Source organism: Monodelphis domestica, chromosome 1 (genome assembly GCF_027887165.1).
Source record: "Monodelphis domestica isolate mMonDom1 chromosome 1, mMonDom1.pri, whole genome shotgun sequence".
Lineage (NCBI taxonomy): Eukaryota > Metazoa > Chordata > Mammalia > Didelphimorphia > Didelphidae > Monodelphis > Monodelphis domestica.
Window position 1 is genome coordinate 478,965,724 of NC_077227.1, and position 27,270 is coordinate 478,992,993.

General features: G+C 34.9%; 1 protein-coding gene across 19 annotated transcripts in view; it reads left to right on the plus strand.

The window, feature by feature from the left end:
* The window catches only part of EHMT1 (euchromatic histone lysine methyltransferase 1), a 315,365-nt gene that overhangs the window by 110,238 nt on the left and 177,857 nt on the right, over positions 1–27,270 (plus strand). For 2 of the 19 annotated variants that reach the window (XM_056823262.1, XM_056823276.1), the window contains exon 1: positions 8,529–8,669. The exons of 11 other annotated variants lie outside the window; for them this stretch is intronic. In XM_056823262.1, the coding sequence (XP_056679240.1) occupies positions 8,607–8,669 (63 nt within the window). In that variant the 5' untranslated portion in view covers positions 8,529–8,606. Of the gene's footprint in view, positions 1–8,525; positions 8,670–16,027; positions 16,263–27,270 lie in introns of those variants that run through there. 6 more of the 19 variants (XM_056823285.1, XM_056823295.1, XM_056823320.1 and 3 more) reach the window with 5 other exon arrangements.

Below are 27,270 nucleotides of genomic sequence, written 5' to 3' on the forward strand. Positions count from 1 at the left end.
CAGAAACTTGTACTATGCACATTATGAGTTATCATTTGGATGCTTAAATATTTAATGATATTTCTGTAGTAATGCTACTTACCTAATGGTTTAACTGTTTTTCATAGTATTAAACACAAAATGTAATTTGGCAAGTTGGAACTACTTGAATTTTATGTTTTCTCTTTTGAGTGCTAAATCACCATGGATATAAAATTAATGAAACCTTAAGAATTGGAAGGGACTTTAATGGTGATCTATTGGAACCTCCAATATCTAGTTTAAAAGAATATTATGCCATATTTGTCAAACTTCTCATCATGATGAAATAATTTTTTTTTGAGGCATTCTCCTTATCTTCCATTTAATGTAGTACTGTTAAAAGAATGGAATGAGGAATCTTGGCTCATAGTTTGTCAGTGATCACGATGCACTTTCTTTTGGTGGCCCTGAATTTTGGAATGGAAGTTCCATCTAGTCTGTTCTATGCCCTTCCTTCTCCCACTCTTGTTTTGAACTCCAAAATAAATCCCTGATAATATGGTTGTTGATGGTATCTCTAAGGTAAGCAACTGGTGATCACAGTGAAACTCATCATTCAGAAGAAATAGGTCCAGATTGAGGTGGTATTTCCAATCTTAGCCTAGATCATCAAAGTCCTGAAAGAACCTCCCTGAGACAGAAAAAAAGGAGATAAATATTGAAACACCATAGAAATGTCTGCCTTGATGAAATAAAAAACATTGCTTAACATGAGGTACCGATGTTGTTTGGCAAGAAGCCTCTTTGGAACCATTGATGAGATACTTGGGACAGTAATTGACACAGATAGTCTTATATTCTTTTGATGCTATCAGTAATGGTGAATTGACCACAGAAAAGAAAAAACAACAAAGAAGCATGTGACTTCATATCAGCACTTGGGGATCATTGCTTCCTTTTCTACCAGTTTAGAAACTATCTGTTTGACAAAGAAAGGTTGAGGAAGCTCAGGGTCAGTGGCTTCCCTCAAATATATCTTGTCAATATCACTGTAACCAATAATTGTTTATTTATTAGCTCTCATGGATTCAGTCATTATTTTTAGGGAAATGACTTCCAAATTTTTGTCCATCCTAGACTTCTGAGATTCAGGTCCATATTGATAATTGTTTATTAGATATTTTGAGTTGGATTTCCCATAAGCACCTGAAACTTAACATGTTTAAAACAGAACTCATTTATCTTTCTCCATTGTAGTAATTCTGAAATCCCAGATTCTAGTATACACATTTCTTTACCCATCTCCAGCTGTCTTTTCCTTTACTTTCATCCACCTCAACTCAGTCCCTTCAAAATCCTGCTTTAGATCTGCTCACTCTTTGTATTGTGCTCTTTAAAATTCATACTCCACAACTAACAAACATTTCATCTTAAACCTTTTCCTTTTTCATCCTTCCTACTTCTAGCACTTACTGAGTATGGTCCTTGTTTTGGAAAAAAAAAAAGTAAAAATACATTTTTATTTATGTTTGTTTTTTATATCATCTAAATTTCTCTTGTGTTCCTCATTAAAGCCGTGCTTTATAAACATAATTAAAAAATTTTTTTGAGCTTAAACAATAAAAGGAGAAAAGGAGAGCATTTCACACATTAGTACACAAAAAAGATAATTCCAACTGTATTAAGTAGTCATCTTCAAGTCAACATTTCCAAAACAGAACTCAAACCCTCTTAACTTTTGTATTCTTTTTAAAAAAACATTTCCCCTCAATTACATGTAAAAACAATAATTTATCATTCATTTGAAAAAATTGAGTTCAAAATTCTTTCCCTTTTCCCTTCCTGATTTGGTAAGTAATCTGATATAGATTCTACATGTGCAGTCATTTGAAACACTTTCCCATATATTAGTCATTTTGTGGAAGAGATTTCAAGTGAAAGAAAAAAGAAGAAAAGGTAAAATATAGTATGTTTTAGTCTGCATTGTTTCCATTAGTTCTTTCTTGGAGGTTAGATGACATGCTTCATTATGAGTTCTTGAACCACTGTTGCTGAGAATAACTAGTTCATTCACAGTTGTTCATCAGAACATATTGCTATCAAGAATTGAGAATTGAGGGGATGTCCATCTAGTAGGGGATGGCTGAACAAATTGTGGTACATGTTGGCGATTGAATTCTCTTGTTCCATAAAAAATGATGAGCAAGATGATTTCAGAAAAAAGCTTGAAAGATCTGCAAAAACTGACGTAGAGCAAAATAAACAGAACTGGAAGAATATTGTACACAATAACAGCAATAATGTAAGATTGCGAAAACTTGGCTACTTTCAGTTATGCAGTGATGTGGGACAGTCCTGAAAGACTTTTGATGGGGAATGCTCTACACTTTCAAGGGAAAGAACTGTTGGAGTTGTTTTTTACATCAGTGTTTCTTTGGTTTTATTTTGGGGTTTTGGTTATATATGAGTTTGCCCTTACAACAGTGACCAGTATGGAAGTGTGTTTTGTATGATAATAAAAATAAAATAAAAAAAATTGCTGTCACTGTGTACAATGTTCTTCTGGTTTTGTTCACTTTACTTTGCATCATTTCATATGTCTGTCCAAAATTTTCTAAAATTATCCTTATCATTTCTTATAGCACCGCAGTATTCCATTATAATCATATACCACAACTTGATTAACCATTTCCCAATTGATAGACAATTCCTCAATTTCCATTTCATTGCTATCACCGAAAGAGGTAGCTGCAATAAATATTTTTGTACAAATAGGTCTTTTGCCATTTTTTGGTATCTCTTTTGGATATAGAGCTAGTAGTTGTATTACTGGATCAAAGGGTATTCATAATTATTTATGACTTCTCATACTGAAGAACTTTTCCATTTTCCCTGTCTTCTTTCACATTACTTGCCTTCATGCAGTACTGGTGTAATTGCCATTCCTCACAAATGATGATCCCACTTTTCTATACCTTTATATTGGCTCCATTGAATTCCAATAATATTCTCTACTCATGTTTGTTCAAATTCCAGGTTTCTTTCAAGAATTAGCTCAGAAGTCACTTCAGGAGTTCTTTCCCAAACCTTGAACTTGCTAGTGTCATCCCATCCCCATTACCTTGTATCAGCATTGTATATGTTTTGCATATACTTGTTTATGTACTTATCTTTCATATTAGAATGATAGCTACTTAACACCTCTCCCCTTTTTGTGCCTCCAGTTCTGAGCTGAGTAATCACCTTTAAGTGTTTGCTGATGATTGTGGAGAAATAATCTTTCATTTCTTAGATTTCTAATTTTTCCATTTTTTGCATCTCTCCCTTTTTTTCCTGATGTGTATTCTGCTTTGCATTATAGTTATTCATTTTCAAATCATTACCCTTATTAGATTGTAAGTTACTTAAGGCCACTGTCTTATTTTATCTTTCTGTCCCAAGTGCTTTGCTAAAGATCTCTTATTTTTTAGGCTTAATCGATTTGTACTGAATATACTTGAAATGCAGTTGATGAACACCTAGAGGTAGTTGTTTGACATTAGGATCTTCTAGTCAGGCAAGTATATAGGGTTTTGTTTGACTGTAGCAGAACTGAGGGAGCAATTGAAAAAAATGTACAGTAGGATATGGTGGGTTTTGCAGAAAGAGAATTGAATTAAGTGGTCGTGTGGTAATTGGTTTGTTCATAGTGAACTTCCTTAACTTAACCTTTTCTTTACCCTTTTAAGTAAAAATGAGAGCAAAGTGTACTGTTTGCCATTTCTTTGATTAGTTATTTTTCAGGTTGGGAGAGAATAGTTGTTTTTTTTTCATATCTCTTATTGTTATTTTTTAAATAGTTTTAAAAAATTTCTTGTTACTGACAGTACAGTTAATAGTTTATTTTCTAGGGACTTCTGTACGGGTATTAGTGTTAGGTAATTTTCTTTGCGGATTTGTGTGTTATAAATATGATTTTTACTTAGATTGTGTTTATTTTAAATAAATATTTTCATTATAATTCACTGCATTTTAAATTCTTATTCACATCATGTTAAATTTCATTTAATATTAGGTCTACATGAAGCACATTTTTATCTGATACAATATAAACAAGGTACAGATTTAGGTTTTGCTCTTAGAAGATAAACATTTACTTAAAACAGCAATCTTTTTTTGGAGTTGATTGTTATTGAGGCTAAATAGTTACTGTTAGGTAGAACTTTCCATTTTGACAATTTACACATCAGTTTAGGAATATTTTTGCTTTGCTCCATTAAGAAGACATTAATCTGCCCATAAATCAGTTAGCAAGCATTTATTAAATGTTTATGTGCCAGGTACTGTTTTAAGTGTTGGGCAAAGTGTTTTAAGTTTTGCAATGTTATATTTACCTCATTTTTTGAAGTGAATGATAAACAGTATGAATGTAGAAATTTTTCAAAGACAATGTTTTGGTTTGTCAGTGTTTTAAAAGATGAATATGGGGTTGGTTAGAACAATGGAACAGAACTGGTGAGAATTTAAGCAGAATTATCTCTGAAATCTTTTTTTGAGGTCTGTGCCTCTCACCCCTATTAAAATTATTTTAGCCAATTTCCTCCCCTCTCTTTGCTTTATTGTTTTTTTTTAATTTGATATGTTGTGAAATGGACTTTATGGTTATGTGTGTATATGCACATGGTATGCATATGTATACATATAAGATTTTTATTTATTTGTTTTAGATCCAATAACTTTGATTTTTCATTTCAAAGACTTGATTAAGTAAGGTTTAGTTTGACATATATATGATGGAATATTTAATTTTAGGATTTCCATGTTGTTAGCCAGTTCATGTCTGGAACATTGATCAGCTTCAAAATGAGCTTTGACTGCAATAAATATTTTTACTGATATTTTTCTGGCCATATTTGTCTATATATCTATTGTTAACATTAGAACTTTTAAATTTAGAATCTTGTATAGTTTCAAAAAGGATTCTTTCAAAATATGTTGCATGCATGTAGGATTTAAAAAAAAAACCCAGCCCATATAAGTGAAGTTTGTTTCAAATCCTATCAATTGCTTTTTTGAGGCTTTGAGCATGCCAGAATTTCTAAATTTAGGAACTCCAGGTCATTCCCTGTTTTTCCCATCCCTGCTAGGAAATGTAGATGTTAGACAGAAATGGTAAAATGTGTCATTCTCTTTCTCCATCCCTTCTGAATTTGTGGTGAATATTTAAAAATTCAGGGAAGATCCCTAAATACATTCCATATGTCAGTCTTTCCAGCTTAAGGAGGTGGCTTCTGCTTCTTGGAGCTGTTACCTCTTCCATTTAAATTCTTTTTCTTCACACTAAGTATATCTTGTCAGATGAAGGGAATTTTCTGATGCACAGACATACTACCAGAAATGCAAAAGAAATATATACATGCCAATTCTACTGAAAATAGAGATAAGCCATTCTTTGTTTAGAAGGTAAATAATCTCTTCCCCCTTCACTAGGAGCTCTGAAAATTATGCAAATAGAATAATGCAATTAAATAAAAGCCCAATGCACAAAATTCATCCTGTCTTTCCCCTACTGTCTAAAAGTTTTTTGTGATGTTCTTTTCTTAATTGAAATATTGAAAGCACCTTCAAACACTTGAGTATCTGGAAGAGGAATTTAAATAATATAGTTCATAAACTGTGCAGATAACATTTGACAAATGACATAGTTCCCCCCAAACCAAATGACTCTCTAGAAATGTTTTTGGAGGACAGGAGACATAGTTTATATATAGGAGTAACCACTTCAATATGTTCAATTGAATACAGAAACCGGTTTTTAATTCTTAAATTATTAACTACCAAAAAACATTAGCAAAATTCACTTCGGCTCTTTTCCAAAATGGCTTTTATCATTTGCTTTAGGTCTAGGTAAGGGGAGTCATTGAAGAGTTAAGTTTGTCACCTACCTCTATGCCTGAAATATCAGTAATAAATCCTGCTTTGGACTCTGTCTCAGTACCTAAAATGTGGGGAAAAACAAAGTTCTTTTGAGTTTTTTTTTTTCTTCCAGGAGCCATGTAGAAGGTGTTTGTTTCTATGTCCTAGCTATGAAATGGCTGCATTTTCCACCACCCAGATGAAATGGTTTCCTCTTTGAGAAAGAATACTGACGATGTCATTTGAACCTGTAGAGGGAGCTAGGTCATGTGGTCTGCAGCAGAATTGTTCCTGTGTTGTCCAAGGAAACAGCAAGAATTATTTGAACCTCTAGAAATTTAAGTACCATGACAATGTGTAACCAAAATCTTAGTCCAGGAATGAGTTTTGATAAAACTACAAGTTTGATTTTGTTGGAAATTCAGTGGTATTTAAGAGGGAGGGAGGGTGTGTGTGTGTGTGTGTGTTTTAATTTCATGATAATATATTTTTACTGATTTTCATAGTACAACTTTGAGTTATTGTACATTTATTACAAAAAAAGACCCCCCCACCCCCCTTTTCCTGCTTTGAGCTATAGGATGTTGGTCTTTTGTATTTTCTCTAATCAATTCATTTGCAACTTTGGACAGTTGCTTAGTTATATGGAACAAAGTGGTTTGAGCAAATTCAGTTGACTGCAAGCTTGTTTTTGCTACCCTTTTGTTATGTTTGAAGTTCTGATATCCTGCCAATACTATTTGAAAAAAAGGCTTGAGATTTTGAAGCAGTTGAAAATCTTTAGTGATTTAAGGATTTCCTTTTTTTAACCCATAGTTTTTTAAAAAGATGTTGCTAATAAGATATTGTTGATGTTGAATAGTAATAGTAGTGTCTGTGTATTTCATTATTTTCAAAAAGGATGACTAGGTTGTCTGGGCAGTCTTTTTCCTTGTAGACTAATATTGTAGCTGATTTAGAATTAGTGCTCTTTTTTAGTTCATTAGCTTTTAAAAGTTTTTTTGTGGAAATTTTCAGGGCTTTACTATTTTATAGGTCAGTTATAGAATTTATGGAATGATTTATAGTATTTAGAGAATAAAATCTTTAGAAATAAAGTTATATTTTCTTTATGTTGGTATTCCAAGGTGTTTTTTTTTAATATGCTTTTCTCCTTCTTTATTATTCTCTGTCTCTAAATTATCAGTATAGGCCTGACCATTTTTATCTTGTGGTAATAAAATTACATTGTTGTTATTATTGATGCAACATATGGAAGATTTCTGCTGCTGTTTTAACCATTTCCTACCTGTTACATATACATGAACAAGATGGTCAAAGAGAGAGAGACCATTTATTGGCTTTTGGAAGTTATTTGTTTCTGATTTGTGTTGGTAAAATTAGAGAACTTCATGTTTTCAAAAATGTAAGAAGAAAAGGGTATCTTGTTTGCTGTCTTTTTAGGCTTTGCTTATAGAAATTGTAGACCTTGTTACATACATAAAAGAAAAGTTTTTCTTTTAAGCTTATTGTTGATTTCTCATGTAGGATACTTTTAGCTATATCATTTTCTTCTTCATCTAGCATATAAAAGAGTACCTTACTAGATTGTCTTTTTAATACCAAAGATTTTGAGGAAGACTAATGATTATGTCTTATTTGGAAGTTTGTTCATATTTATAAATTTATGAAATACAATGTACTCTAAAATGTTTTTTCTTTTTATGGAGGAAACACAACCCCTAGCCCCCTTCATCAATAAGTAAGCTCAAAGCAGAATGAGAATTAATCCTTGCATTCTTTATATATTTTAAATACTTCATTCTTCTTACTTGATTTGAACTATACCATCTATACTTAAAAGAAATATTTCTGTGAATTTTCCATGAAGTTTTACACAGAGCTTTAGCAATACAAATAAAGATTGCCAGAAATTTTTGTTTTATTATTCAATTAAACAAAGACTAAGAGAATTGGAATTAAAATTTCTTATTTAGCCTTTGATATTTGTAAATGTCCCATTTCAGTTGTCATCAGAGTAAGTCTTCTTTCCTAGCTTTTAGTAATTTTGTGGTATGTAGTAAGGTACAATTATTTAAGATCATATTGCATTTACAATTCCCTAACCAAGCAGGTGTGGATTTGAAATGGAAACATTTGAGTTCAAATTCATTATCGATTATGTACTTCTGTTAAGTTTTCTGTACTCCTTTCCTCATCTGTAGAATGATTATATTGTTCTTGGTGACCTCCAAAGTTCCTTCCAGCCCTGAAATCCTGTGTTACTAACTGTACCCTAAATATATCAAATGTCAAAATAGTTTTTTATCTTGGAAGTTAACTTGTTAATCTGTATATATGCTTCTTAGACTTTATTGGCCTGAACCTTATTAACTACTATATCTTTGGTGCTAGTAATTTCCAATGAAATGATCATATTTAGTAGGCAAGGGCTAACTCTTGGAGAACTGGGAGAAGAACATATTACGTGGGCTTCAAAGGATGTTTTTAGGTCATAGAAATTTGGTGTTTGGTATTATTATTATTGACACATTGGGGGTTTTTTCTGTTTTTGGAAGAGTAGAGAGACCAGGGTGGAGGAATAGTGTTGTGATACATGAAATAATAGCTGTTCCAATGGAAACCCTTAAGCCTGCAAGTTCTCTGTGAAATGGCTGCAGCCTGGAGTGAGCAGTGAAATGGTCTCCACTGGGCATGCTCACTCTGTAGAGGGAGCTTTTATCACATGAGCAGAAACTGAATCACTGTTCATGAGGATCTGGAATATGCAACTCTTTGAGTCTTCATCAAAAGAAGACGACAGATGCCTGCAGGTACAGTGGCTTGTATCCATGTTCCATCTGTCACAAATAGCCTCCTCCCTTAGGTTATTCCCACAACATTTTGATCAGAGGTGGAGAACCTTTAAGGGGAGAGGGAGGTAATCATGGTTGAATTCTTTTGCCCCCTTTCTTGGCCATATGCAAGATAATGGTGTATAGCAGAGCAGCAGTGAGCCTGATATAAACTGGTATCCAGGCAAGTCACATTTAAGGCTTCTTTTGAAGGAGATGGCTGTTGGAGTGGCATTTACCTACTTGGGCTTTCTGTGCTGGGTCATTAATCTGTGTACAGTTTTGTGTGTGTAATTTTCCAAACTTGAAATGAAAAAAAAAATAAAGGTAACAGTTTTCTCATCGATTCCCTTTAATTTGTTGCAATGACATTGTGGTTGGGGAAGTTGTAGGTTGTTTATATGTTTTTTAAAAATTAACCAAGAATGAGAAATATCTTAAATATGTAATTCTATTTTAAAATTCTTTCTTTATTGCCATAGTGAAAACTTTAAAAATCACAGTAGTTAAATTGTGGTGTTTCCACAAAAATTCTAGACCCTTACAAATTGATATTAGCTACTGCCCTTGAGCCCTGTGATAGCCTTGGCTTATGACAAACAAGTCTACAAGTTGGCTTTTGAGCTGATGGGAGAATGGAATAGAGGTGCATTAGATGGTGAATCTTGTCATAGCTGACAGTCTGTTTGTAGAGAACAATTTAACCATTGGCATGTCTTTCTTGCATTTCCAGAGGCCAATGTTGCGGACATAAGGAGTTCTAACTAACATTATTTTCTTTCTTTCTTGTCTTCTTTTAAAATAATTACTTTCAGAAGTATTTAGCATTGCTAAAGATTTATCTTTAAAAATTGTAAATGTTACATTTCTAGATTGTGTCAAGACCCAACTTGTTTTTGTTCCAACAATTTGCCTTGTAATTTTTAGAGTTTGTGTATATTTCTAACCTCCTTGTTTGTGTATATCACCCTATAGTATAATGTATATAGCTATCTAAGAAGAATTATAGTTATGCAACTTTGGAAGCTGTTTCAGCAGTGGAAGTTCCTCTTCATTGCTCTGAAAACAGTCAACAATGACCCTCACAAGGGAATGTTAGTCCTGTTGTAAATACTAGGACTTTGTGTAAACAGACACTGTAGGACAATAATGCGACATGTTAGATTTGAAAGAGCAGTGAACTTGGCATTAGCACTAACTAGTAGGATATCTTGAGCAAGTAGCTTAACTTCTCTGGGGCCTCAAATTTCTTAACGTGTAAAACGAAGTGGTTGAACTAGGTCATTTGCAAGAACCGTTCATGCTTTTAAGATTCTGTGAGAAATCTTATATGAAAACTGTAATGATAGACTAAGACTATACTTTTAAAATGGTTTAAATTTTGTAAGAATCAGCAGGGCAGACAGCTGTAACTAGTCTTTATAAAGACTTGTAGAATCAGAGAATTATTGGTTTAGGGGGAGAAAGAGGCTTCAAATGCCATCTATCCAAATCCTCTAATTTTATTGATGAGAAACTAAGACCCAGAGTAGTAAAGTAACTGACTCAAGGCCACACAGATGAATGGCAGGGCTGAGAATCAAATTTACTTCCAGACACTTATTAAATGGGATAATAAATAATAAACTAAAAAATGATAAACTAAGATAATGGGAACATAAGGCTTAGTCATAGTGAACTTTGAGATGTCATTGTGCATCGTGGAATAATAGAATTGAAGGAAAAATGAAGTGATGAGAAGACACATTTTGATGGTCTTAGGGCCACACTATGTTTTCTTCCTTGTATTTTTCTTCTTTCCATTTTCTATTTTGTTTTAATTAAAAAAAAAAAACTCCAACCAAAAATGACTTCAGAGATGATTGGTGAAAGAGGTCTAAGAAGCAGCATGGTATAAAATTTTGTATATAGAGGCTGCTAAGTGGCTTAGGGGATTGAGAGCCAGGCCAGTTGATGAGTAGATGGTCCTATGTTTAGATTTGGACTCACTTAGATACTTAGCTGTGTGACCCTGGGTAAGTCAGTTAACCTTAGTTACCTAGCCCTCACCCATCTTCTGCCTTGGAGCCAATACTTAGTATTGAGTCTAAGACAGAAGGTAAGGAGTTTGTTTTATTTATTTTTTAAATGTAAATAGCTCTTTTCTCTTGGAAATGTAAGTGGACAATTACTGTCAGTGTGGCATGTGCAAGTCATTTAACCTTTTGGGGGTCTTCAGTTTTCATATCTGTAGAATGAAGGAGTTGGACTAGATGTTCTTTGATGTTCCTTGTAGTTTTACATGTGTATCCTATAAACAGTTTATTTTGGGATTTTTAATGTATTAATTGCTTTGACTCGAGGTTTTTGAGAACATGTAGTTTTTGCTGGCCTTTATCCTTGTTGTAGTAGGTACAGCCTGTAATGTGTATTCATCAGACAGAGGAAGATGGTTCATTTGAAAGTCTTTACCAGATTATAATTCAGTTCAACAAAGACTGCACAAACATTTATTAATTATTTGTTAACTAACTACATGTGAGATTTTAAAGATTTTTTTTTTTAAAGGGAAGTAGTCCCTGCCCTTGAGAATCCTACATATAGGGGGAAAGGGACAACATCCTTGCAAAGAAGTATAGTATGAGGAAAATTGAGGAGGGAGAGTGCATTTATAACTTGGGGTATGAGGGCTGTTAAGAAACATTTCCTTAGCCGAGTTTTGAAGGAAGAGAAAGACTGATTCTGTCAGAGGCAGAGTTGAACAAATTCTGTTGGGATGACTATAGATAGGAGATAATGTTAAGAGAATTTGTTCATTTTTGCTGGAATATGCATGAAATGGAGTAGTATAATATAGGGTTGGAAAGGTAAGTAGAAGTTAGTTATGAAGGGCCTTGAATGTCAGGTTAAGGAGTTTGTATTTTATTTTGTAAGGAGTACATTTGGAGGCATGAGAGTGACCTGGCAAAATGTGAACTTTAGGGAGATTATTTTTGTGAACATGTGACATCTGAGTTGGAGGGGAGAGAGAATAGAACAGTAAGCAATTAGGAGACTTTCACATTGTTATAGGTGAGAGGTCCTGGCTGAAGGTGCTGACCCATATGACTGCAGAAAAGGGCAATAATTTGAAAGATATTATAGACACACAGCAAGATTTGGCAACTAATTTAATATGAAAGATAAGGCCGGAGAGAAAAGAATCAAGGATGATTCAGAGTTTATGAACCCAGGTGGCCTCACCAGAAATAGGAAATTTCTGTGAAAGGTTTAGGGTAGGAAGAGACAATAAGTTATTTCTTTTGAATATAGGATCATGAATTTAAGAGTTGGAGAACTTGGAAGCCATCTAATTCAAACCCTTCAATTTACAGATGGGAAAATGAAGCCCAGTGAATTTAGGTGATTTAACTTAAAGCTCAATAGTAAGTGTCTTGAACCCTCATTTGAACCAGTCTATTGATTCTACATCCAGCCCTCTTTCTGTTATGTCACATTGCTTGAGATGCCTACATGACCTCTAGAAGGAGATATCAGACAGTAAGTACTTGTTTTTCCAGAGATTAGAGTTGGATCTATCTATCTATCTATCTATCTATCTATCTATCTATCTATCTATCTATCTATCTATCTATCTATCTATCTATCTATCTATCTATGAGTCCTCCTTATGGGTGGTACTCTATACTCAAGGAGTATAGAGAAAGAAGAGGAACCCCAATGGAGAGTTGGGCTAAGAACAACATGGATGAAGAGCTAGCTAGTAAAGGAGTGAGAGAAAGCAAAGACAGGAAGAAAATCAGGAAATCTGAGAAGTTAAGGGAGGAAGAGAGAGTACCTAGGAAGAGTGGGGTGATCATCAGCATGAAAATCAGAAAAGGCAAGGAGGAAGGTTGAGAAAAGGCTTTTGGATTAAGCAGTTAAAAGATGACTATTAACCTTGGATAGATCACTTTCAGTTGAGGGGTTAGAAACAGATTGCTGGGGATAGAGAATGAGTGGGTGGTTAGGCAGTGGAGGCAGCAAATATAGATAATTCTTTCTAGGAGCTTGGCATTATTACGGAGATAGGCTTATTCTTGGGGAATTTTTGCCACTTAGGCATTCTGATTTCTTTATGTGCCTCTTTTCAATTTGCATTTAAGGGAAAATTGGTAACCACTTAATAGTGACTTCTCTTTGAGCTTCCCTCAGGCCAGACCCCTGCCCTAAATAATAATTTTAGAAAAATTTTAGAAAAATATCAAGGCTGAATATAGGATTTATAGCTGATCTGTGGGCTGACCTGCCCAAGAAAGTATAGATGGTGAATACCATATCTTTCTTTCCCTGTAGGTCCCCCCCAAAATTGACTTACTGCTGGCTTTTGTGGACGTGTGTTCTTTCATGATTTTGACATAAAACGAGCCTCGAGTTCATTTTCAGCAGCAGAATTTGCCCATCAGAATTTTAATTATGTTCCTAGTTTTGAATTTTTATTGTAAGGCTATTCATTGTGGCCTTAGGAGGAAAGAACTTGGTTTGAGCAGGCCTGTATATTAACTGAGACTGTGAGAAACATTAGTGTTGCAAATGCTAGCTTCTATTTTACTGTCAAAAAATGGCAGGTCACTGTGTGTCTGTAAACAATGCAGTTATGAAATGGCAGTGCAAGGCTGAGCTGAGCATGCTCAGAACAGCCTGTAGGGGGAGGTGATCAGAGAAAGATGATCTAATTCAGTGCAATTCTTGGGATTGAAAGACCTGGCTACAGTATTCTAATGACAGAGCAGGAACAATACTTCAGGGACTAAATCCTTGTCCATGGCTTAAAGATTCTGAGGATTTCCTTTTTTTTTTTTAAAAGGACGATAGGCACTAAAGAGAATGTCTTGTTTTGAACATATTTCAGAAGAATAGTGCCTTAGCATGGGGGGTGGTGTTGCTACTTCAATTATAAGAGGATTCTTTCCCCACTCCCCCTTAGTCATCTTCCCCCTCCTCCACACACTTCTTCATTTTGTAAGAGTCTTCATTGCTGCTGCATTTTACCCCCTATTTTCCCTCTCCCTGTCTTTTGACTTGGGATTTTGTATTTAAGAGGGCCTACAAATTGAAGGAAGGCCTGGAAATTCCAAGAAATTCCAGGCTTTGAGAGGGAAGGCACTTTCCCTTTATGGCAACCTGGCTTTTGAAGTTGGAAATGAAGTCAACTCCTGTATTCCCTTGAGTGTGTCCTGATGAACTGAGGGTAAAGAGGAGAAAATCTGGAGGAGCTGTTTTTCTGGAATTGTCATAATGTGGATCTTTTAACCAAAAGAACTAAAGCAAGTATTTGGATAAGAACTGGAATGCAGGCATGCTTTCTGTTCTAAATTTGTTTGCATATTGCTTTGCTTAGGTTACCTGTCTTAACACATTTTATTCTCAATTCCTATTCGAAGTATTAAAGTATCCTGTTCATAAACTTCAAAAATTGAGTGCTTGATATGGATGGGAGAAAGCTGAGCAATTTGTATATATTGCACTGATTGCCAAGTAGAATTTGACTTTTGCTTTTGTTAATGCTCTTTTTTTGAGAAAGATGGCATAGGTACTTGAATAATGCTCTCTGTCAACTTGAGCATTTGTCTATATTGAGGAAATGGAGTTATCTACAAAATTTTAATTCTGCGAATAAAGATAATAGTCATAAATTAGATCTATTATTAAAACTATAATCTTGTGGATGTGCCTCTCCATTTAGAGGCTTTTCATTTGCATGAATTTATAGCTTTTTGGATAGATTTTGGGAGAATTTTAATAACCAGAAAAATTATAATAGCATCTTGAAAACAAAGTAGTTTTCTTTGTGAACAGATACACTTCAGGTTTTTTTGTTGATTAGTGATGTTAACTTGATCTCAGGATAAACTTTTTGAGCAAGATGTCATCTTTTAGAATTTGTTTTATTAAACTAAGGTGAACATGATTGCCAGAACCTTTCAAGGAAGTATTTTGCTCTTTCTTGAGGAGGATTTTGAATTAGGTAATACTACCTTGGCTTCTGTTGGTGCTTTTGCTCCTAGAGAAATGACAAAAGTTGGCAATGTGGTTTCCTTTGACAACATTCAGTTCAAATGTTTGCTTCCTAAACAATTCTTTGCTAAAAAGAAGAAAAGGGGGGATGGCTTTTCATTGAGTGTTGTTTACAGAAATAAATGGCAGTGTTAATTAAGTCTTTATTTGCTACTTACATGGTTTGCCTATCCTCTCATATTTGACTTTGTACTATCTGGAAAAACTGATGCTTTCTACATTATATGAAGTACTGTATTGTTGATATACTTTACAAAGGGTTGCTTCTGATTTAGAGTTTCATAACTTATCTCAGGCCCAGTGACTTGAGATTTAGGTAAGGGTTTGGATGGGATATTATTTGAATTAAGGATAGCTGTGGAAAAAGAGGTGTGTGTGTAAAGTAAACGTTGCTGAAAGCTTTCTTAGTACTAGACCAGTGATTCTTCTATCATTTATTTCTCTTTTTTAGACAGATGTCTCTTTCAAGGTCTCTGAATGTTAAAGGACCAAGTTTTTAAAAAGCCCCAGCAATCTTCTTAAGTATATTTTATGGTTAATGGAAGGAATGATAAGTCTTCAATATGTTTCTTTTTCTTTTTTCTTTCTTTTTTAAATTTTGATCCCTTCTCTACTACATTAGGCTTCTGTTTATTTGTGGAGGCTTTTTTTTTTTAACTTTTTCATTATTGTCTGAAAGCAAACATTCTCTTGGTTTGCTCTATGGCAAATTAGATTACATGAATTATATGATTAATTCCTTTCTAGAGGTAAGGAGAATGACCCAGTGTCCATTGTAATAGCATTTTTCTATTGAATTATTTTATTTTATTGACTAGAATCAACTTCCTGTGCATTAAGCCCTAGATACTTAAGAGATTCCTTTACCTTTGTCCAATTCACAGAGAAGGTGTGAAAATACTTCCTGGTCTGCCTGTTTCTATTTAGAAAAGCTTTTCTAATAGTCAACTAGTACAGTTGGAAATACCCTGTAGCCATTAGTTTCTTCATATCTTCTTCCATTCATATCCCCTCTTTGCTTAGGTACCTGGAGCTTTGGAAATTATCTCCTTACTTTCAAAAAAGTAGAGAGAAATTGACTTGATTTTCTGCCCCCTCTGTCTTTGTGTGTCTTTATTCCTTGGATTTTCCCATTCAGTAAACCTGGCCTTTAGAAGGCTTTGCAAGAAGCAGGCATCAATTTCTTTGTTTACCTCTAGGGTCTTCCTGGAAGCTAGAACAACAAAAGAATTTATTTTGTTTTGATACATAATTTTCTGCGACATAGATATTGTGATAAAGGTTAAAAATCATTTTGTTATAGGCAGTGATATGGAGATTGACGATTACAGGAAAAGGAGAGCGATTGGGACTTTTATTTTGAAACAGCCTATGCTTGGCAGTTGGCTTTTGTTGGGGCTGCTGTTGAAGCCGACATTGCTCTGCTAGAAGGGAGGGTATAAGATTTCTCTGCCAATCAGGAGACGACAGATTGGGGCATGGTGGAGTGTGAGCAAAAAGGGAAGTTTGCTTTGAATTTAAGGGGAAAAAATGGAGGTATTGGCACTTCTACAAAGTTGCTACTAACAAGTTTTAGGTGAAACTGTGTGCTGGATGACTGGGCTAAATGGTTGAACAGTTAAAAAACTTGACTGTTTGGGAAGAGAGAGAAAGTGTGTATGTGGCTCTGTGTATATATGGCTGTGTGTGTGTTCTGTAGAACTCTGTGAATACTGTCTTCATGTTGGAAAGTATTTTTTCCCTAAAGTGGATGGAGCTGACTTCTGATAGGCCAGTAAGGGGAAGACTACCCCTTTTTTGTGTGGTAGTTTACTGGGAGGTGGGTTTTAAATATTGGTGTTGCTTCTTCCATGATCACTGACCCAATGACTGATTTTTCTATTTACAGGACATAAATATATCAAACTGATTGCAATCTGGGGGTTGTGATTATCTTTAAGAAATGACCGGAAATGTTCTCTTTAATGTAAATGAGTGCCATTTTGAGTTGGTTCACGGATAGTCATTGGAAAAAGCTGCCAGGAAAACCTTATAAATGTTTTGTTTGGTAAGAAGTTTGGTAATTTGAGGTAGATGATCAGAAGATTCATCTTTTACTGACTTTTTGGTGCTTTTACCATTTGAAAATCCTGCATTTGATGTCTTAAGTTTGTATGTTGAGCAGAATATATATATCAGGAAAGCTGTCTGTCTTTTAGGCCTACTCTTGAAGAAGGAAATATGTTTAAGAAGAGATGGTGCCAAAATTTATTGCGACTCAAAGAACTTAGGAAAATGACTAGATTAGTTGTATGAAAATGAAACCATATAAACAGTTGAACGATTTGAGGTTAGGTTAAAATTTGTATTGAATATGATGGAGTTTGTGTAACATGAAGTTTAAACGAGTCAAAGACCCTACTTAAGTCCTAATTTTATGATGAATAATAATACTTTTGTGAAGTTATTCAGGGTTTTATTGGGAATTTTGGAGGTATGGTAAATAGGTATATTTGTAGAATTACTTTTTAAATGGAAGGAAAAATTATGCTGTGACATTTATTCCAACTGTCTTTCTGATTGCTGAATGATGGGATAAGAAAATGTCTAGGTTATGAGCTAATCTTTCTTTATTTTTAAATCAGTAAACTTATTTTGCAGGCATATTGCTTATGCCTTTTGTTAGCACTGGTATGAAACTTTATTTGGGGCTAATACTGTGGAAAAGAGACTTCTCTTTGGCAAGTTTCAAGATCATATAACTATGCTATTTTTTCAGGGATAAACATATAATACTGTGACTAGAATGGCTGAAATTGGTCATTGTTATTTAATGGGAAATATGCTTATTGGGAAATTTAACTTAAGCTAGTGTTTTGGACTTAATGTTCCCTTACTTGGTATCTTCCTAAATTTGAAGTTTTTTAGGTTTTGATAAGTAATATTTTATATTAGATTCACATTGGGATTTGGAAGAAGTTGTACTTGTGTTTTCTGCTCTTTCTAGAAGAATGTAATAATGTCATGAAGTATAGAAAGTAGGCTAGAAGGTCTTTGTCAACAATGGGCAAGGAAAATTCCCAGCTATATCTCAGGAAATAGCACATTGAAGCCATTGAAGAAAGAGCTGTATTTGAAAGTCTTCACATGGCAAAATACTTTTAGAGCCCTAGCTGAGGGCCTGCTTTGTTCAAGCCTTATTTTAGACAAGAAAAATTTAAGGATAGCAAAAATGTATCCTCTTCTTTGGAATTGATCAGAAAGCATTTAACTGTTATGGAAATTAGCATTTTATTCAGGCTTGCTTTGCTGTAGTATATTCAACATTGTTAGGTTTAAAGGAGACATTATTGATCTATCATTATCAGGTTATGCTTCTTGAAAAAATTTTTTTTCTACAGCAATGGGAAATATTTTTTACTGATTTGTTCAACTCCTGCAGGGGATGATATGGTGATATTGGTGGTGGTGGTAGTGGGGAATCATGCATACACAAGATGGTTGGTCATCCTTAGCTGTACAGAGCAAAGAATACTAGCTCATATGAGGATTGAACCTATGACCTTGACTTCATTGGCAGATTGTTGGAACTAAATGCTTTAACCAATCACAGAAAGCTTGCTGCATCTGGGGCTCTGTCAGTGTGAAAGACATAATATGTTGTTAAGCTTTGCAATCAGGGTACACTACATACATTGACATTTATGAAGCCATAGATCTACCTGCATTCATAATTCCTAGTTTTTTCCTGGAATCACCAGGGATAGACATGTATTTTTCTTTTAATCACTCAGCATGTTTATTTTTTAGCTCTTTGGATCAATGGGGCTATAGTTGCCATCTGCTCTCTGTTATCTTACAACAGTTGGCTTTGACCTAGGTTTATTCCTCATTTAGGTCATGTGTCAGTTAAACTCTTTCCCCACATTTGGGACATATTTGAACACATTTTCAAGCCTCCAAATTTAAGAGCTAGACAGAATTTTTAGCTTTCAAGAAAAGGAAGACAAAGGTAGGGCATTTTGGAAGAAATAGTCTATTTCTTGAGCATTGGTTCCTAAAGTTTTATCAGTCCTGGGTTCAGCGTTCTATCTACTATCTATTCTTAGGCTTCAAATCCATCATTGAATGATCTCTACCTCTTTGACAGCCTAACTTCCTCTGAGGTATAGCTGTGATGCTGTCTCCTAATGGAAGTCTTCTTTTTCCTCCTGTGTCCTATCTCTCTTCTCTTATCATTATATATTTATTTATCTATTTACATATTATATTTCCAGCATCTTAGTAGAATGTAAGCTCTTTGAGACAAATATAGTTACATATAGCAGGTCCTTAATAGATGGATTTAAAAGTACAGACTTGAATTGGAATTATAGAAGTTTTGACTAATTTTTTGTAAAAGTTCCAAGAAAAAATAGGATGCAAAGGTTTAATATAAGCTGAACATGTTGGGATTCTCGTTAGGTCCATATGATTCATATTCCCTTTCCCACCTTTCTTGAGATAAAAGGAAGTGGAGAGCATATATACTTGGCAGGAATAGATGCAATGTGATCTGGACTGCCCAAAGATATTCCCTTCTTCTCACCACATGGCTTTATGTGTTGTTTAGGAGTTTCTGGTAAGATGATGTGATCATGATTCTTTTAAGACCCTGGAATGGGAAGAAGGAAGCAATTCTTTTATAGTTTTGGGTAAAATTAAATGGAAGATACTAGACCTTGGATGAAATTGCTTTTGTTGTGGCACAAAGGGTTTGTTGAACCCTTTCACCTCAATTCTTATAAGCTTAGATTCATTTATTAATTTTCATCCAAAATATAAATTCAAGGAAAGGTTTATACTGTACTTACCTTAAAGTGTAAGCTCTTTTAAATGGTAAAATTTTATATTTCAGTTGTCTGTGACTTCCCTCTTTGCCTTTGCACCAATGACTTGCCATAATATTCCCTCATTGTTGGTCAGATGGTCATAGATTAAGAAGCTTTGGAATATCTCTTTAACTTGTTCAACTTCTTCTAGGAGGGTGGGATTAGGGAGTGGAATTTTTAATTGACATTAACTTTTTGAAATGACATTTCACATTATTTAACTTATATTTGAGCTTAAAGAGAAAAAATATATCAGGACAGGCCAGTCATATGTGGATTAATTATAAAGAATATTTGTTTTTTAAAACCTCCCTAAAGATATAAACTGTCATAATTTTCTGAAAAGCGGCCAATAGTAGCACCTATATTTTTAAAGGTATAGATATTATGAGGAGGTTAAATGACAGTTAAGAAAGCTTTTAGTTTTAGTTTAAGGAAAGAATTAAGAAGGGGAAGATTATAGATTTTTATTTTTTTAAGATAGCAGACATTTGAGTATGTTTTAAGGCAACAGGGAAGGAAAAGTTGATACTTAGGCAGAGGGGATGAATCTCAAAGGAGCAGATGCCCAAAGAAGCAAATTCTTAGAGCAGTGATAAAATATGAGATCAATAGCACAACAGAATGAATTACTTTAAAAAAAAATTTTTTTTTTTGCTCTGTGTTTTAAAATTTTCATTTACAGAAGCTTCCAATCCCCTTAGGGTTGACATGCCCTATAGAACTTTTAGACTATGGAAGCCTACCTATTTTTGCTTTCCTTAATCTACACTGTAGATTCTACAGTATGACTTCCAGTCTCATGATCCCTCTCTTCTTTCCCAGGTCATTATACCTATGCTAGTTACATTCTTGCCTCCCTGTCTTGTCCTTTCCGTGAACCAGTTCAACCCTACACTGTCCTCTTCTTTTGAATCCCTTGTCCCCTAATCATATTGCCAGTCTTGCCCTTGGAAGCCTTAGCTTTGAATCATCTCCACCATTCCTATGGATTGATGCTAAATAAGGGTGAAGAAAGTCCCCAAACTTCTCTAATTAGGTCCACTATAAATTGTTACATAACTTCAACTGGAACCTTTTTGCTGCAAAGCTCTCAATCTTACTCTTAGAAAAATATGCAGTTTTTTCTTCCTCTTCTCATTCTTCAAAATGCTCTTCTGTATGGCTTCTGACATTACTCAACTAAAATTACTCTTTTCCACAGTTGTCATTAATTTCTTAATTGTCCAATCTGATAATTGTTTCTCTATTTGCATCATTCTTGATCTCTTTGTGTGTTGACACACTTTCTCCTGAATGATCAACATTCTCTGACACTCTTCTCTCTTGATTCTTCTGCTAACTGTCTGACTGTCCCTTCTTGGTCTCCTCTGGTGGCTTATTATGTATGCCATGTCCACTAACTATATTCATGTCCTGAGATTCAAATCTTAGGTTCTCATCTTTTTATATATTCTCTTAATTGGTGACCAGATTACCTGACTTGATTCAGTTATCATTTCTATTCAGACAACTCCCAGCAGTGCCCCTTTCCCACCTTGTCTCTCTCTGTCTCTTTCCCTCCACTCCCCTTTACCTTCCTCTTAGACACTCTTCAAGAACTATATTTATACCTGTGCATGTATGTGTGTACATATTTCAATTTCTCATTAGACATTTTGAACCGGACATCACAGAGATATCTCAAATTCATTGTGTCCAAAAGAACTAATTGTTTTCTATCTAATCCTTTTCTAAACTTCCTTTTGTCTATTGACAATCCTAATTATCCAGCCTTGCAATCTCAGGATCATCCTTAATTTCTCATTTCAACTAAAAGCCATTCAGTTGCTAAATCTTGTCATTCCTATTTCCATGACATTTCTAACTTGTTCTTTCTATTCATATAACCCCTGTTCCAGTTCAGGTCCTTAGTCTTGCCTTGACAATTGCAATAATCTTTTCTTTAGTGTTTCTATCTTTATTTTCTTGTCGTCCTTACTGCTATAAAATGATTTTCCTAAAGCACATTTTTGACCATTTCACTACTTCCCTCTCAATAAATGCCAATGGCTATTACATCTATGATCAGATATGTACCTCCTCAGCATGGCATTTAAAGCTCTTTACAACTTTGTTCTAGCCTAGTCTTTTCTCTTCATAACATTATTGTTATTCTCCTATTTTTTTTATCCTATACTTTGTTATATTCTATGCTCTGAGATTGGTAGATATACTATAGATTTTTCCCTACTCTGTTTCTTTTGCTCCTCTGTCCTTTTTCATTTTTACCAGCCCTCCTTAGGTATAATCCATTCCTGGCCAGAATTATCTGTGATTCCTATACTTTCAACTGTGATTCAGAACAAACCCACATCTTAGACATCTTAACCAGATGTTCATTTCTTATTCATTTCTTTTTTTTTCTGAAGCCTATATTTAGCCTGGGGGATTAAAACCCCATGTGGGTTCCTAATTTTTTTTTCTTTCTCCCAAGATTTCATCATTTTAAGCATTACTTAAATATATATATATATATGTATATATATATATATATAATTTTTTTTGACAGTATCATCAGTGCTCATATAAACAGAGTGGGTTTGTCGTCATTAGTTTTGACAAATTGAGGAGGTTTTCCGTCATGTCTTGGATATATATCCTAGATGACAGGAGTCTTCTTTGTTTAGTATTCGGTTGAAAACTAGTTGTTTCAGAACCTCTTAAGGATGCAGTGACTAATCAGCACTGCTCATCCTATTCTGACCCTTTATTGGGTGATGTGTCACTAGATGGCACCTGTGGATCCCCTAAGATTCCTCAGAGAACAAGCAGCTGCTTCCTTTTCAGAACATTCAAGCCTCATCTTTAGGAAGAATCATATACTTTTAGCTCTTGTTTTTCGGTGATCCTTTTCCTCTTTCTTCTTTTCTCCAATTACTTGATAGAAGCCGGAGTTTATTTTATTTTTGCTGATTTCTTCTAAGTGGCTTTCTTAAAAAACACTAACTTAGGTAGTGTAGAGTAGTGGTGTCAAGCTGAAATAGAAAAGGGACCTGCAGCTGCATATTGACTCTTCATGAGCTCCATGATCCAGTGACACCACCTTTCTTGCCATTACTACCACTTTTTTGTTACTTAACATAACATTCCATCTACTGAATTTTTTCCTTGACTGTCTCTGATACTTGGAATGCCCTCATCTCTCCCTTCTCCCGAGTTCCTTTGCTTAATTCAGGACAAAGCTCAAATTCTGTCTTCTGCAAGAAACCAATTCTAACACCTGCTGTGCCGCCCTCCCCCTCCTCCCCCCCCTCCCCCCAATTTCTCATTCACCCATTATAATGTGAACTTCTGGGACTATGCTTTTGTGTGACCATCCTATCATCCACATGGTCAGTACTGTTTTTTGGCATATAGGAAGAGCTTAATTAATGCTCTGGGAAGGTTACTATAACATTCTCTAATTTTCAGAAGTTATACAAATGTCTTATGAAATTATACATATGTACATATACATACATATATATTCACACACACATATGTTTACTTCTGGAATTAGATCACTGTCTTCACCATAACTTATTGTATAACATATTAAGGTTTACAGATTATTTCCCCATGAGAAATCTGTGAAATTATGAGGTTCAAGTGGTATTAACACTTCTTTTTTTGCATGAACCAAGGGAGGCTCTTGAGAGGTTCCAATATTTATATTGGATTTACATTAATATCTAGTATTAACCTGATATATGATCCAGGCTATGAATCTAATTCTTTCCTGTCTCCAAGTATAATGTTTTTTTGTGCTATACCATTCTCCCTTGCATGAAACCAAACCCTTAAATTTGCCTCTTTGAGGAGATTCTTTGAGCCATCTTTCATTTAGCCGTGACTTCTTGTTGTCTTCTCTTTTTACTCATACCAAGTATGCCACTGTAAGACATAGTTGTTAGAGGCCAGACTTGGAACCAAGAAAACCTGAGTTCAAATCTTATCCCCGACACATACTGGCTCTGTGACTTTGAAGAAGTCTTTTAAAAAACCTCAAAGTGCTTTAGGCAACTCTGTAAGACTAGAAGTTCCAGAGAAAGTCCCAACCCTCTTTGCTGGAGGGAGTAAACTTATGCAGAGATCCCCTACATCCGTACAATTACAGATCCAGTTTCTGATCTTTGAACAAAGAGCATACAGAATTAAATTAATTCATGAATTTCGTGAATCTTATTCTCTTTTCTTATTTTGTGCTACTTTCCTGCTTTAGTCCTTTTTGCATCTTTTGCGGCCCCCCCCCCCCCCCATTTGTATGTCTCTTTGGGTGAAGAATTTATTCCCTAGTCATCAGCCTTCTGGCTACACCTCTCTGCATGCTAGAACCTAGCTAGGGTAGTTCTCAGGTTAGCATAGACCATCATTTGCAGCATCCTTGAAATCCTTTTAGCTTGTTCCTTGCTTTTGCCTCCCTGACAGCATTTGAGAAACCAAGGAAACTAACTGACTTCTGATGATTGACATTAAAACTACTTTGATAACACTGTTTTCGTAGTGGTGATGTCTGGAACACAGACAAGGATGATCATACTTTAACCAATAGTTATTAATTACTTAACCTGTGCAAGGCTAGGAAGCAAAAAGAAAGAAAGAATTCTGTTCCTGTCTTCAAAGAGCTTACTTAAAGTCTTCTGAGTGGAAATACAACCAGGTGTATAGATAAGTAAAACCCAAGTTAATCTGAAGCTGGAAGAATTAAGAAAGGTTTTGTGTTGGAGCAGACTTATAAAAAAAGATTTTGACTCATGAAGAATCTTAACAGTTTATTAAGTTTTTGATATTAAGAGCATTGAGGAGAAGGCTACCTTTTGAATTTCCAAAACATTTATTAAGATCTGGAAAATTTATAGCAATGCATAAGGATACCATCTGGAGATACCGAAAAACCATTTGTTTCTTTAATGGCATTGGAAAATTCTAGTAATATAAGACAGAACTGCTCATGTTACATTGTAAGATGGATATTCTTCTGTCTAAGCTAATGATCTCCTTGACCATCTTCCTCTGGGATTCTTCTCTGACTATCCAAGTCTCCATTCTGCCTTTTTATAGTTATACAGCCAAGTTTATATTGTTCAGATTCTGGAGTTGTTAGATGTTACATAGACCAGTAACCTCTAAGTTAGTGACTTTGCCAGGCCTTTGTGAAACTAAATTTTTAGTTTTTTTGGTGGCCATGATCACATTTAATCTGTCCTTTCAAATGTCATATTTTATCCATTTTTTGAAACTATTCAAGTTTTACACTGACATGCTCAAAATATTACAAGGTTTAGATTTAAGTATCTGACATATTTGGTAAATCCTCCTTGGAAAAGTTATAGAAGAAAATTCACAGAAATTTCACAGGACAAGAAGGCAAGGATGGTCTGCATTTTGAATAGGCAGAGAGTGTACATAAATTGATGGCATCAAGAATCTATGAAGTAGGAGACTATCAGACATTGATTTCTAAATAGTGTAAGAAAAATGACAATACTATACTAAAGTGGTTGGGGACTCTTAGCTTCAGAGAGTTTAGCCTATGAGAATGGTTAGGTGTTTAAACTGTCTTGAAATATCAACTATATATTGTTTAGTGTTGTTACAGCCATTTGAATCTGTATTTGAGGCTTTTTAGGGACAAAGGCCATGCCTATCGACAAAGGGGTCTTAGGATAAGTGGAATTTATACCTTAAGTAAGTAGTAGAAGGAAAGTGCTGTATTATGTAATATAATCTATAAAAAACTTCAAAGAACTCAAGATAAGTAACTTTTGCTTCTAAAAACTGATATATTGTGGGTCTGAGATCCAGAAGTATCCTACCTAGAAACCCTAGGGAATTTAACTTTAATTTGAGGATTTCAGGAATTGCGTTCTACAACCAGAGTTATCGTTCAGATTTATAAAACAGCAAAGTTTAGTGGCAAGAGTGCTAGATTTGGAATAAGAAGGCCTGGATTTTGATTACAGTTTATTCCGTGCGATACACTGACATGTTATTCATCCTTTATGTTAGATCATTGGCCTCTTCCAATTATATATATATATATATATTCTGATGATATCCTTAAGTTACTGACTCAATGAAAATAATTCATTGGTAGTATGCAGCAGGTAGGTAGCTAGGGAGTACAGGAATAGAGTGCTAGAATCAAGAAGACACATCTTCCTGAGTTCAAATTTGACCTCAGACCCTTAGTAGTTGTGTGACCCTGGGCAAGTAACTTCACCCTATTTGCTTCAGTTCTTCATCTGTAAAATGAGCTGGAGAAGGAAATGGCAAATCACTTTAGAATCTTTGCCAAGAAAACCCTAAATGGACTCACTGAGTTGGCTGAAAAACAACAGTTAAAAATTCAGGAGCCAACATGAATCTACTATTTATTGTATTTTAAGTGACTCAACACTGTAAAACTTTAAAAAATTCCTTAACTTCTGCCTTAGAATCAATACTGGTTCCTACGCAGAAGAGTGGTAAGGGTCAGGCAATGGGGTTTAAGTGACTTTCCCAGAGCCTACAGCCAGGAAATGGCCGAGGTCAAATTTGAACTCAGGACCCTCCTGTCTCTAGGCCTGGCTCACAATCCTCTGAACCATCAACCTCTCTCAATATTTTAAATTCCTAGGATGCTATGATATTCCATGACTTGACCAGAAGCTCTATAGTTTCACTGCATTGATATTAATAAGAAGAGAGTTTGCTTCTTTTATGAATAGGAATAATAATAATAGTACCACCTATTTCAAGGAGTTGTTAAAAGGAAAGTTATTTGAAAACTATTAAGCTATATTTATCTCTTATTGTTTAACTTCTTTGTTTTATGTATTATTTCAGATGGGTGTGATGTAAAAGAGATTAGGCCTAGGAGCCAGGATATTCTAGGTTTAAGTCTTGCCTCTAACATGCCTTTGCTTCTTTGTTACTGAACCTTTTAGTTTTCCAGACAGTGCTTTAAGACTAAATTGCAGAGAAGGCACCAGTTTCCTGATCCAGGAGTTCCCTGTATTAGAGAAATCACAGATCTAATTCCTATCTTATCACTATCCCTATGTATTATTGTCCCCATAGTCTGTATAGGCTTCCTGAGGGTAGAAGCCAGGTGTTTGGGTTTTTTTTTTGGGGGGGGTATCCTACAGTGTCTTAGAGAGACTCAATAAATGTTCATTTGATTTTTTTGATGCTTGCTTGTAAAAGATATATGTCAGAGGTTTTGGGAGCTAACGTCTTTTCAACAGGGAATTCTTTGGGATTTTGGCAAATGGTATGTATTGCTGGTAGTAATGGTTGTGGGGCCCATAGCTGAGATTTCACTGGTATAGGGAACTCCCAAAGAGGAAACTCCCTCAACCAATGCAAAATTAGCAACTGTTTTACAATTTGATTTTACAATTTTTTCATAGTTATAGTTGACTAGAATAGTGGTGTCAAACACATAGAGGAGAGGCACCACTAAACCATTTACACAAGGATCTCTACAGGCTACATAATGATTTAAAACCATATATTGAGGGGGCAGTTGGGTAGCTCAGTGGATTGAGAGCCAGGCCCAGAGATGGGAGGTCCTAGGTTCAAATGTGACCTCAGACACTTCCCAGCTGTGTGACCCTGGGCAAGTCACTTAACCCCCATTGCCTAGCCCTTACCACTCTTCTGCCTTGGAACCAATACACAGTATTGAT